Source organism: Paramormyrops kingsleyae, chromosome 9 (genome assembly GCF_048594095.1).
Source record: "Paramormyrops kingsleyae isolate MSU_618 chromosome 9, PKINGS_0.4, whole genome shotgun sequence".
Taxonomy (NCBI): Eukaryota; Metazoa; Chordata; class Actinopteri; order Osteoglossiformes; family Mormyridae; genus Paramormyrops; species Paramormyrops kingsleyae.
In genome coordinates this window covers 20,961,380-20,975,558 of record NC_132805.1, presented here as the reverse complement: position 1 = coordinate 20,975,558, position 14,179 = coordinate 20,961,380, and the positions used below count along the sequence as shown (strand labels likewise).

Sequence of the window (14,179 nt, the reverse complement as noted above, 5' to 3'; positions counted from 1 at the left end):
ACATATTTTCTGTCAGACAACATTTATATTATACGTATATATGTTTTTTTATGTGTATATGAGTTTAATAAGTTTAATGAAGTTTATCGTTGTGTATGAGTAAGTAGAATCACGTACAGTCAATCAGATGTAGCTTGAGCAGTAAACGATCTCAGACGAGTTCAGAAACTGGAATGAACTTAAGCTCTGTAACAGTGAGTAATATAAGTGCATCAGAAGAAAAAATAAATAAATAAGAAGAAACGGTCAAATTAAATAGTTTTATTTCAAGCAAAGGACAAGCAGGTAAGTGATTTGTCCGTGGCAACACTGTTTGCACATGCGCAGCTCATTCACATCTATGTCAGCTGCCGTGCGGTCACGGGAATATGCTGCTCCTTTCAGCCGGAGCTAGCGCTCACTGATCAGAGTAGACACAGGGAGATGAGTAACTGTACCGGGAAAGCAAGACCTCGCGCTTACAGGACAGTACTGGCGACATTTGGAAAGTTGCTAAGGATTGTCCAAAAGTCGCTAGATTTGTCGCTAGGCGCTTTTTTGAAAAAAAAGTCGTCAAGGGGGTCTGAAAAGTCGCTAAATCTAGCGACAAAGTCGCTAAGTTGGCAACACTGCTCCCGGCAGCACCCCCCAGGAGAAGTAGGGGGAAAAAAAATGCAATTAGTCAAAGTAAGGGAGACTATAGGCAGTGCTAAAACGTAGATGAGTGCAATATGAAGTGCAATGCTACGGCAGATATGGCTATGGCAGCATAAGTAGGAGGGAGAGGCAGGTGGGAATGCAGGCATGGGGAGTCCCTGAAATGTCAGCACTCCAATCCCACAAGCAATTGTGAAGCTAGTGTGACAGCACTGTCAATTCAGTTTATCCAAAGCCAATGGAACTGATCCCCACCCAGCTCTACACCTCACACTATAGGTTTAACTGGGAGTGAGAAGTTAGCTAGAGCTAGAACTAGTGTCCCTATAAGCTAAACTGAATAGGTGTGTTTTTAGTCTACACTTGAATATTGAGAGTGAGCCTGAAACCCGCACATCTGGTGGAAGACCGTTCCACAGCTGAGGAGCTCTGTAGGAGAGAGCTCTGCAGCCTGCCGTAGCTCTTTCTACCCTAGGAACTAACAGATAAGAACATAAGAACATAAGAAATTTACAAACGAGAGGAGGCCATTCGGCCCATCAAGCTCGTTTGGGGAGAACTTAACTAATAGCTCAGAGTTGTTAAAATCTTATCTAGCTCTGATTTAAAGGAACCCAGGGTTTTAGCTTCCGCTACACAAGCAGGAAGACTATTCCATACTCTAACTACACGCTGTGTAAAGAAGTGCTTCCTCAAATTTGTTTTAAAATGTTCTCCCGCTAATTTCCACTTATGGCCACGAGTTCTAGTATTTAGACTAATATTGAAATAGTCATTTGGCTGAACAGCATCCAGACCCGTTAGAATCTTATAGACCTGAATCATATCCCCCCTTAGTCTCCTTTGCTCAAGGCTAAACAGATTCAGTTCCGCTAACCTCTCCTCATAAGACATTCCTCTAAGACCAGGAATCATTCTCGTAGCTCTTCGTTGCACCTTTTCCAAGGCAGCAATGTCCTTCTTGAGGTATGGTGACCAAACCTGCACACAGTATTCTAGGTGGGGTCTTACCAAGGAATTATATAAGTGTAACATCACCTCCCTTGACTTAAACTCCACACATCTAGAGATATAACCCAACATTCTGTTCGCCTTTTTTATTGCTTCCCCACACTGGCGAGAGGGAGACATGGAAGCATCAACATACATACCGAGATCTTTCTCATAATCAGCTACCTTTATTTCAGTGGAACCCATAAAATATCTGTACTTTATATTTCTGCTCCCTGCATGGATTACCTTGCATTTATCTGTGTTAAATTTCATCTGCCATGTATCAGCCCATTCGCTAATTAAATCCAGATCCTGTTGAAGCCTCTCTGCTGCTAGATTAGTATCTGCTACCCCGCCCACCTTGGTGTCGTCTGCAAATTTAACCAGTTTACTGTATGTATTTGTGTCAATATCATTAATGTAAATTAGGAACAATAGAGGTCCTAAAATTGAACCCTGCGGTACCCCACTATGAACGGAGGCCCACTGTGACATTGTGCCTCTAATAACTACTCGCTGCTTCCCGCACCTTGAGATCAAAGCAAGCGTGGGGGGTTGTATGTGGTCAGCAGATCACTAAGTTATTCTGGTGCAAGGCCATTCAATGCTTTATAGGTTAATAGCAGTATTTTATAGTCAATCCGAGACTTAACTGGTAACCAATGAAGGGAGGATAAGACTAGTGTGATGTGATCAAATTTTTTAGTGTTTGTGAGAACTCTGGCTGCTGCATTCTGTACCAGCTGAAGTTTATGTAAGGAACCAGACGGGCAACCAGAAAGAAGGGCATTTCATTAGTCCAGTCTGGAAGTTACGAAGGCATGTATTAATTTTTCTGCATCACGACAGTAGTGGGCCCAGTACTGATCCTTGTGGGACACCGTATGTGACTTTGGTGACCTTGGATGATTCGTTGTTCACATGTGCATACTGATAGCGATCAGTTAAATATGAGTGGAACCAAGAGAGTGCTGTCCCTGTAATGCCAACCATTACAATACCGTTCTTCTTCCGCACAAACACTATGGGTGATGCATATGGGCTCCTTGACTCAGATATAACCCCAGCATCCTTAAGTTTACCCAAATGTTGTCTCAAATCCTCAAGATCTGCAGGTGCAAGCCCACGGGATCGTTCACGGAATGGTGTGTGTTCAGTAACCCGTATAGTGTGTTGTGTGTTCTTTGAACATCCAACATCAAATTCACTGAGCGAAAATACCTCTTTCCTTTCCATCATTCTGGCAATTAATCTCTGCCTCCATTCTTACCGGTGAATCGCCAAAATTAAATGATGATGGTGGAATATCACTTGGGGTAACACTTTCCTGGGGTACGGTGGGCACAATATCAACTGGGAACAAATGTGCCACTGGCATTCCCCTCCTCAGAACAACAGGTTGCGACGACTCATTCTTTACCATGACAGTGATCCTTTTTGCAGACACCACAGTGGCTGGCTAGATCTCAGGCCTTACCAGCAATCCCTCTGGGAAGCATTCCAGTTCAGGGCGATCAACCATAATGGGTGAAGAAACTATTTGCCTTGGATACTTTGGTATGCCATTTACTAGACAAGTCTGACCTGGTTTCAACGTAAATGGCTATGGTTTCGCAAACCACTACATCACCTGATCCAGCCAGATGCGATTCACCTCTTTCATTTCAAGACCACCCTTCCTAATAACAGCATGAAAAACTTTATCCAAACGAAAGAGGTAAGTAGAAAGTTTCTCCCCATCCAGCTGATATGTGGTACAAAACTTGACTAGGAGGTCAGCAGCAGATTCGGTGGTCCCAAAAGCTGTCTCTAAGGCACTCAGGTAATCTCTAGCAGTAGACAGGGGATTTTGGGCCCTCAAAAACCTCACAACATCAGCCCCGGGGCCTTTAATACTTTCCACAATCTTTTGCCTCTTACTGTGATCAGAGCCCTGCCACTCTTCTAACATAAGTGCAGCCTGCTCAGCCCAAGACTCAAACTCTTCCTCACCTAGAGGTACTGGCTGTGTCCCTGAAAACAACCGCAGCTTACGGTAGTTTGGTACCTCTGCAGGTATCCCCAAGCATTTGTCAACCAAAGAATTTATGGTTCCAACTAGCTCAAAACTTACTCCTGGGGCAGGTGGGGTAACAAGAGAATGAACCTCAGCGAGACTCTTTCCTTCTTGTTGCAGGAAAGCAATTAGCTTACACTGGAAGTCCATATCGCCCCCATCTGACTGACTCACAACCCTAATGATAGGCCAGGGACCTAACTCATCTGGGACTCCTACTGCATCGGGTAAAGTTCCATTAGATATGTCTTGGGAAGTCTCAAATAAGAACAACTGTGTTTGTCCAGTTTTATCTACACACTATCCCCTCAGTCTTATTCTACCAAGAGCTTTAACAGTGGTCAGCGCCTGATGCACTCTGACATCACAAATGTCAATCGGTACTCCAGTCACTACAACAGCATGAGCAACATCAATCCCTTTCTCCCTGCACCAAAACTGAATCTGATCCTCATCCATCTCTAACCCAATTATTTAGATTATATCATGTGTACAAATATATGTATTACTGATGGTAATTTCCTTTTAGGGAAAACAATCCCAGACAAGCCCCCACGTGTAGCACACCTCCACTGTATGCGTATCCACATTTCTAGGGTATGATTCTCAACTTGTGATAGTGCATGTCGGAAGAGGTCATAGGTCGCTTAATATTAAGCTATTCCCTATAATTTCCCCATTTCCAATATTCCCAATTTCCAGTACCTGCCTTTTACACGCCCCTTATAATTACTATATATAATATAATTTATGGCCACCACAAGGCAGGGGGGGATTCGGAACACACTCTCAATTTGGAGGGGGGATAAAAGAAAAGAAATATGTACAAATACATGGAAAAATGCTCTCTTTTAATTCCCTTCCACGTTTCCCCAGGCCATCACATTTCACTTTTAAAGAGTAAACGAACAACACATTTGACAAATTCGTACACCGATCACAACGTTCTCCTTTATGTAAAAAAACAACAAAAAACACCCACAATCAATTTAATACACAGGAAAAAGGGGGGGGGGGAACCCAGAGGTTGTATTGAGAGAGAGTCACGCTCTTTATGCCGGCTAGTTGGTGCACGTTGGAGCTCTTACTGGGTAGGAATACTCACACCTCCAGAGCGATGAGGAAACCCACGTCCCGCAGGCAGGATGGATCCACGGCTCTGGCTAGTGTCTCGGTCCCACAGCCAGCGGAGGTCCCACTAGCTTCGGCGGATGGCATAGGAAGTTTAATTCCGCTGTTCTTAATGCCACTCCCTGGTAGCTTTTCCAGCTGACGCAGTTTAATTCCGCTGTTCTTAACGCCGCTCCCTGCGACTGTCCAGCAACCCAACAAACCCCGGTGAAACTCGGATTACTAATGTTACAGTCCGAACCCCAAATCAGACCAGTTCGCCGTGCGATCCAGCTACCCTCTGTTTGTCCTAGAAAACAATCCTATACAAGCTCTCCTCCGCTACCCGTCAGCCAACAGCAAGCGCTCTCCTCCGCTCTCCCCTCGTCTTCCTCTTCTTCCTCCCACCATGCACGCGCACCCCTTCTTCCGGGACTCTCTCAAAATGATAACAAATTTTAAAAAAAACACCCTATAACAGTATCCATCAGGACAATACAATTTATCAATTCTATTGAACAGAATGCCACACCAATACATTCAGTGCATAAACAACTTAACTGCAACATGAAAAAATCACCCATATGGATCACCCATAGGAAAAGAACACATTAAAACCATACACACACGCAGGTGCATTGATCATAATACAAACGTCACCCTGCAATATTAACACCCATTTCTATAGGGCACTACACACGTTTAATGAAGAAATCTGTGTTAACCTAGCCACGGATTCAAATAGGAATTTTGGATTGGTTTTGTTCCCGTCTATTAATCTGGAGAGATACACAGACCTAGCAGTCACTAGTGCTTGTCTGTATTTAGACAGGCTCTCTTTCCATGCAGATTTGAAAACTTCTAGTTTAGTTGTGCGCCATTTGCACTCTAGCTTGCGTGATGCCTGTTTGAGTTCATGTGTATGATCAGAGTACCAGGGGGCAGGTTTCTTATCTCTATGCTTTATCTTCTTAAGTGGAGCTACAAGAACTAGTGTGCTACGAAGTGATTTTTCCATGTTTGCAGTTGCCTGTTCAAGTTCATTTATAGACGATGCTTCAGATGTAAGGCTGAAGGACTGTGGAAGTTTCATAAATGTTGTTGTAGTTAGTGAGGCAATGGAACGTCTGATTCTGTACTTTGGAGCTGTGGTCGACGGGAGGCTATACTGGATTTTTAATGTGAACAAGTAATGATCTGAAAGCAGAAGACTCTGAGGTATAATAGATACATGTTCCAAGGATGCCATGACTAATAATCAAATCAAGGGTATGGTTAAAGGCATGAGTAGGCCCAACTACATTCTGACATACACCTTGAGAATCAAGAATAGCTGCAAACGCTATTTTCAAAGGATCACTATCTTTCTCCATATGAATGTTAAAATCACCCACAATAACAGCTTTGTCAGTACTGACCACCAGGTTTGTTAAAAAATTCAGCAAACTCCTTAAGAAAATTACTGTACGGCCCAGGCGGTCTATACACAATAACAATGGTGATTTGGGCTGAAGAGCTATGAAGAGATGAGCCAGCAAGGGTAAGAACAAGAGTTTCAAATGTGCTGAAGCTAAAACTACATTTCTCAGACACTCATAGGTTGGAATGAAAAATTGCAGCAACACCACCACCTTTGCGATTTGGTCGAGGGTTATGCTTATAACTGTATTCAGCTGGAGTAGATTCATTTAATGCCATGAATTCATTCGGTTTAAGCCGGGTCTCAGTAAGGCATAGGGCACCAAGACTAAAATCAGTAATTATTTAATTTATTAATAGTGCCTTAGGAGCCAGTGATCTTACATTGAAAAGTCCAAGTTTAAGTTTAAGCCTTGCATCACAACTGTTTTCTAGTAACGGATTCATTGTAATTTTTATTAAGTTATTATGACACACACTACGGTGGAATAGGCTTCCATGATTAAAAATGTGGGGAACACAGTCTCAATAAAATGAACCCTAGGTGATGACTCTAAGCGACTAGCAGGCAGTCGGTTATGCCGGTTTCCCTGCCACCTGGACTTGGCTCTAGTTAGTCAGCGATATGCCTTGAGGTTATGAGCTATGAGTTATACTGCTGGAAGTAGCCTGTGGTCATTAAGGGAGGGACATGGTCAGCAGCAATACTTAGGTAGGCTGTGACATTTAAACAAAGAGCCTGATATAGATGTTGTGACACACATACACATCCTTTTTAACAGTAACACGTCTCTTACTCTGTTCTGTTCCTCTGGTCCAAGTCTGGCCCTAAGTCCTCTTGCTTCTGTCAGCATATCTACATGTGCTATAGTCCTCTACATCCTGTTGCATACTGATTGATCGGGCTATTGTGGGCAGTATATGTATGCCTTGTGTGTTTGCTTGATTTATATCCAGGTTCTTACCCATCTGTTCCAGGAACATCTCACCTCTCAGTGTTCGCTAAATGTTCTTAGTGCTGTGCTTTGTTGATTTTAATAATTGTCTTATTAGGTTCTTGCTTTGTTTGAATATGTTGTGTAGCTTCTGTTCCCATGCTGCTTACATTTGTAACTGGGCATTTATTGAAAGCTCAGCCTAATTGCACTTATGTCTAGTCGACTCCTTGACGGCTAAGACCATACGTTTGGTTTCAACATTGGTAGGGACCAAATTGGCCCTGAACCCCCCACCCCGCTAAACACACATGATACTCTCATAATATTGGTAGAAACATCCGTATCATCTATACCCAAATCTACACCCTTCTTGACAGCACAGAAATTACAAATATATGTGCTACTTGCCACACTTGTGCATCACTTTGGACAAAATAAAATAAAAATATATAAAAGTCATTATTACTGTTATTGTAGATAACCTGTATGTCACATTCCCACAGAATTCCACAAGCTGAATGAAAATCACAGGCTGTTTTAGATAGAATAGGTGTCTCATTTATTTGATGTTTTTTTAACCTGACCCAAGTGACTAGTGTCTCTACAGCAGCATGTGAGTGTTATCCACTAGCTGGCCATATAATATAATGCACCACAAGCAGGGGAGATGTGGTCTCGACTACAAGCTTCCAATTTCTGTGCTAAACGTACCATGGCTTTTAGAGATTAAGACCAATGTTTGCACAGCTGGCCTGTGTTTTACTCCTTTTTAAATCCTTTTGGATTTCAGTTGATTGCTGAGAAATTATGAAGGTAGAAGGACAATGTTTTACTTTTATTTTATTTGGCTATTTATTACTGTAATTTGCGGCTACATATATTTTGTAATTGTGTAATTCTGTAATTGTTACATTTGTGAGCTGTAGGTTTGATGCCGACTAAGTATGTGTGCTGCACAGTCCACAGCCACGTGGATTGAACATTGATTAAAAGAGAAGGAACACTCTTAAATAATTAAATAAAGGCTGCCCTTAATGCAAAAGTGTACTGTTTTCACAATGTCATATGAAATAACTTATGATCCCCCAGTGTATTTGAACACATCTTAGAAACCTGTTGGTTTCATACTCTTCTGGTACTGATGTCAACAGTTTTGGTAAAATAAATGATCATGTCACCTCTCCAATTCCAGATGCTGTATTGAAAGATTGTATGAAGGAATCCTTAATGGAGGCTGAAAAGGAGTCTGCAAAAGATCCCAGAAAGGTGAAAATTTCCACGAAGGCCTCTGTCAAGGCTAAGGAAATGAGGAAGGAACCTGAGACTGGAGAAGGCTAATGGACTTCCAACAAAATGAAAGTGTGTTTTTAGACATATAAGCAAGACCTAGATGCAGCAATGAACATAAATTCTCTAGATTTATTTTTACTGAGCAGTAACAGCAGGACTGTTTCAAACTTGGAATGACCCATAAGAGAGCAGAAGTTTCCATGCCATGGGTGGAGCCTGCGGGTCTAGCCCAGGAGTTTACCTTCCCATGCCCTGCTGTATTTCAGCATCCATGCTCAGTGGGCCTTTGATAAGACAGTTTCCTTCAGCCACAGATTTATTTTAAACATACACCATCTCTTTTCATCTTGATCTACTGTATGCCTTATCTCAGCCTTTACACATAGCAGTTCATTCACAAAATTGTTCTTAAGTTTCAGCAGGTGCTATCTTCACAGCAATAGCATTTTCCTCAATTTAAAAGAGTAAGTTTCAGTAAACAATGAAGACATGTTGAAAACAGAATCATTATTATATATGTATAATTAACAGAATTATACATTATTATATTATTATAATCATTATATTATACTAGTATCCCACAACTGACAGCATATTACCACCACTTCTTCCAAAGCATCTACACTTAGAGCATGGATATAAGGCATTGTGGCACAAGGAAATACATGGTTGTACTCAATACATTTTAATTTACTTTTAATTTCTATTATATTCACATAAGCTTCTTCATAAAACATATCCTTAGCTCTGATCTCTACAAAATGAGGCTGAGTAGGAGACAGAAGTTCTTCTGCTTGCTTGCATCAATCATACTGGAAAATATCACCACCATCTTTTCACATCACAGAACAGTGAGATGCTGGAATTATTCATGTACATGTTTACTTTTATTCAAAACTGTGGCAGAGAGAAAGAAAAAAGGGAGCTTCTGCCAGCTATTAAACCCTTAGTCACATGAAACATATTTGCTGGTTTTATCTGTTGTTTGATTAACTTGTTTTTTATTGAACTGTTTTTTGGCTTTAATGTTCAAAAGATAGAAGCAATTTCATGATGGTACACACCATTTGCAAAATACTGTTCATATTCTCTTCCTGGTTTCCTTTAACATATTTATTTTATATGGCTGAAATTTTCAATTTTACATTATAAGTACATCATGTATGGGACTAAATGACAGTATTTACTCTGAGTTAGGTAATCCAAATGTAATCATTTTAGAAAGTAATATCACTGTTGATCCCTTGCGCAAGGTCCTAACCCCAGTTGCTCCAGGGACTACCTGACGCTGCTTCCTCATTTGTACGGTGCTTTGGATAATACCATCTACTAAATAAACAAATAGCTATTTGTAAATATAAGAATTGTAATGAACAGGACAAAACCTTTTAGTCTATGATTATTTCCGTGTTTAGTTCCTTTTAGTATAATCTAGTGTGTTCTCTGCACTTCTAGGAGAACAGAATCATAAACATTGTTTTAGCCCATTGAATTCTGTGCAATAAACATATAGACCTGGGAACCATTAGTATTTAACATATCCCTGAATATTTGGAAATACCAAATAAAGTTGAGAAAAGCAGCCTTTGTTCATGTGCATATTGAAAGATTATATATATATATATATATATATATATATTATATATATATATACATATGTATATACACACACCTAAAGGATTATTAGGAACACCTGTTCAATTTCTCATTAATGCAATTATCTAATCAACCAATCACATGGCAGTTGCTTCAATGCATTTAGGGGTGTGGTCCTGGTCAAGACAATCTCCTGAACTCCAAACTGAATGTCAGAATGGGAAAGAAAGGTGATTTAAGCAATTTTGAGCGTGGCATGGTTGTTGGTGCCAGACGGGCCAGTCTGAGTATTTCACACTCTGCTCAGTTACTGGGATTTTCACGCACAACCATTTCTAGGGTTTACAAAGAATGGTGTACAAAGGGAAAAACATCCAGTATGTGGCAGTCCTGTGGGCGAAAATGCCTTGTTGATGCTAGAGGTCAGAGGAGAATGGGCCGACTGATTCAAGCTGATAGAAGAGCAACTTTGACTGAAATAAGCACTCATTACAACTGAGGTATGCAGCAAAGCATTTGTGAAGCCACAACACGCACAACCTTGAGGCGGATGGGCTACAACAGCAGAAGACCCCAACGGGTACCACTCATCTCCACTACAAATAGGAAAAAGAGGCTACAATTTGCACAAGCTCACCAAAATTGGACAGTTGAAAACTGGAAAAATGTTGCCTGGTCTGATGAGTCTCGATTTCTGTTGAGACATTCAAATGGTAGAGTCAGAATTTGGCGTAAACAGAATGAGAACATGGATCCATCATGCCTTGTTACCACTGTGCAGGCTGGTGGTGGTGGTGTAATGGTGTGGGGGATGTTTTCTTGGCACACTTTAGGCCCCTTAGTGCCAATTGGGCATCGTTTAAATGAAACAGCCTACCTGAACATTGTTTCTGACCATGTCCATCCCTTTATGACCACCATGTACCCATCCTCTGATGGCTACTTCCAGCAGGATAATGCACCATGTCACAAGGCTCAAATCATTTCAAATTGGTTTCTTGAACGTGACAATGAGTTCACTGTACTAAAATGGCCCCCACAGTCACCAGATCTCAACCCAATAGAGCATCTTTGGGATGTGGTGGAACGGGAGCTTCGTGCCCTGGATGTGCATCCCACAAATCTCCATCAACTGCAAGATGCTATCCTATCAATATGGCCCAGATTTCTAAAGAATGCTTTCAGCACCTTGTTGAATCAATGGCACGTAGAATTAAGGCAGTTCTGAAGGCGAAAGGGGGTCAAACACCGTATTAGTATGGTGTTCCTAATAATCCTTTAGGTGAGTGTATATAATTTTTTATTATTATTATTTTCACCACCGCTTCAAAAGTATCAATTCCTTACATCAATTATTACTGATGGGACAGTTGCTTTAATATGGTACAGAGGAATGGGCTACACTCCTAGTACTATAATGTCTGGATTGCAATAAGAGAATCAATGAAACAAGGATGTCCAACTTTTCTTCAATATGATTTTATTGTAAGTCTGCACACAACACAGATGCATTTTGGCATAATGCCTTCCTCAGTGTACTACAGACCATGTGCAATTCCCGTTTAAAGAGACACATCCCTGTGGTATAACCAATGATAACACAACAGGTGTAATGAACATCACCAGGGCATCACCAGACCTCACCCAAAAAATATGTTGTAACAGTAGATTATTGTCACCATATGAAAAGTATAATAAACTAATCAGTAATATGTAAAACAGTTGAAATATCACTATCAATATATCCTATGAGGGACTAGTTCATTATATTTTAAAGTATTATATAAGATTCTGTTGTACACAATGCCAGAACACGTGACTTATTGCAAGGATGCTCTTTGATGTCATCTAGTGGCTGTCATGTGAAGTGCATGAATTTACATAAAATCAGGGTCGATTTCATTTTTTACAGTGTCAAAATTACTGGAATATGTGCCCGTACATTCACTTGATCATACAGATCATAAAAATAGATTTGCTGAATACAGTTTAAGTTTAAAAATATATATAGACCAGCACATGAGTTATGCTTTATTAAAAATTAAATTATTATTTTTTTTAAGTTTGACGATGCTATTTTAAACCAAAAAGGGAGATTCGAAACGATTTAGGTCTGCTTTTAATGACGCTTAATTTTCAACTTGCTTAGAATATAGATATTATGTATTATATTATGAGTTTATGTCAGGGCGTTTAATAAATAAAATATTTTCAAAACTAAGACGCCTTCAACAGTGTAACTATAAAGAAATCCTCGTAGCCTAATTGTCTTGTATGTAACTAATAGCTTCTAACTAATAGGTCATGTCAAATGTAAAACAGGGAGAACTTTATACAGCAATCGCATCATTCAGTTTCATTTTAATGATATGAACTATAGAAGGATGGCCAAATGCAGCGAAGTTATGTGAATGTAGCTACCGCTGAGAATCCCTCCCAAGAATTACTGGATTTACAATAGCCACATGTGAGCTACTTCTGCACTATGGGTTGTTAGCAGTGAAAGAAGTAAGTAACTGGATCTCTCTCCGACTCATGTAACGCTGTGCTTCATTCAATTACTAATATCTGGGCGATTTAAATATAGCGGGGGCTGAACTATCCATGCGTGGAGGTGGACCTCCTCCCCCGGTTTAACTGGCGCTGCGGCTGTGCGTTACTGTTGGCGTCGTTTCATTTGTCAGGGTGTAAGGTAGGACATCGCGGCGGCGCGGTCACGCTGTATGTATTCGGACAGTTTGGATAGATTGTATTACACACACACACACATATATATATATATGTATATGTGTGTGTGTGTGTGTGCGTAACTGGCATGGAAGAAAAAATATTTTAGCTCTTTAATTTGCCATTGTTCCAGGGGACCTGGAGAGGAATGACTCCCCCGAGTCAAACTTGTCTCCTGTCTGCCCCCCTGACATTACCATTGTAATTTCCACGCGTCCGGTCGGTCTCGGATATCAAAGAGCACAATCAGTGTCGCTCTGCATTTTGATAAGGTGAAGGTTATGCCTTATGCACTACTGCTACGAGCCAAACTCAAATGCCCATTGACATAGTATCGTCGCCTGCATTCACACACGGTTTTCGGAGAAAAACAGGCGTTTGTTTTCTCAAAATTTTACTTGGTTTTATTGTTTAGGTTTTATTTTGACGGGACGCGATTAGGATGCTGTTGTTTGGAAGCCTAAACGCCAATGCTGCGAGTTTATCCGCGAAGTTCATGCACTCTGTGCTCTTTCTGTTTTTGCTGCTCCGACTGCCCCAGTCCAGCACACCTTTAATTACAGGTAAGTCTGATCGTTTCTTATTTACCAATTTACCTTTAATTTCAGCACACCTTTAGTTATAATATGCTTAAAGACTACTTAACACGGTAGGATCACTACATTTGGCTCCTCATTTAATACTTGAATGTGCAAACGCCTATGGCAATAGTCAACAAAAGACATTTATTCTCTTGTAGAAATCTTAAGTTTATCTTATGGAAGATAGTTTATCTAAAAAGAATAGCAACCAACACTAGCAGTTTTCACTGTGAAAGTGATTGACGTGTCAGTGTGCCTGCGCATACATTGGAAAATACATTCGTATACATTTATGTATGTGTAACATACAACATGTTCTTAGTACTACAGCAGAGACGTATTCTTATTCTAATTGAAGGATACAAGGGTTTACTTAGACTCATAATTACTTGGACTGTCAGTGATTTTTTTCCAAAGTCGCTTCCTTTTAGTATACACAGTGTTGGGGAGTAGCTTACAATTAGCGACACTACTAACTTTACTTTTATCAGTAGGTTACTTTTAAAACGCTGTAGCTTTACCGGTAACCAACTATATATTTTTTGTAAATAGCGATGTAGCATGGCTAAACGCTACATCGTTAAAATACTACAGCTCCTCGTCGACTTACGAGCTATGCGATTACAACTGGTCGACTTCACAACCGTTCCGAAACCGCAGATTTGTGGCTGCCGCTGAGCCGCGTCTGGCAGCGCGAGTACTGCCCCGCGAGAGTATATGACAGTTTCTGCCCCGACTGCTGGCCGCATGAGCATCCCCGCAAGACGCCCATTCATTCATCTCGTGGTTAGGCTAGTATACAGTAGTATCCCTTTGTGTAACAATAATGAACT

At 40.8% G+C, this 14,179-nt stretch overlaps 2 protein-coding genes across 6 annotated transcripts in view; both read left to right on the top strand.

Moving 5' to 3' along the window:
• Window positions 1-9,980, top strand: part of bbs9 (Bardet-Biedl syndrome 9) — a 328,841-nt gene extending 318,861 nt beyond the window's left edge. For all 3 annotated transcript variants that reach the window (XM_072716502.1, XM_072716505.1, XM_072716504.1), the window contains one exon: window positions 8,345-9,980. In XM_072716502.1, coding sequence (XP_072572603.1) covers window positions 8,345-8,490 — 146 coding nt within the window. In that variant the 3' untranslated portion in view covers window positions 8,491-9,980. The remainder of the gene's footprint in view (window positions 1-8,344) is intronic.
• Window positions 9,981-12,629: 2,649 nt separating this feature from the next.
• Window positions 12,630-14,179, top strand: part of LOC111841646 (BMP-binding endothelial regulator protein) — a 48,511-nt gene continuing 46,961 nt past the window's right edge. Inside the window, exons 1-2 of one of the 3 annotated variants that reach the window (XM_023807532.2) lie at window positions 12,652-12,730; window positions 13,181-13,328. In XM_023807532.2, the coding sequence (XP_023663300.1) occupies window positions 13,208-13,328 (121 nt within the window). In that variant the 5' untranslated portion in view covers window positions 12,652-12,730; window positions 13,181-13,207. Of the gene's footprint in view, window positions 13,329-14,179 lie in introns of all 3 variants that reach the window. The other 2 variants (XM_023807533.2, XM_023807534.2) reach the window with 2 other exon arrangements.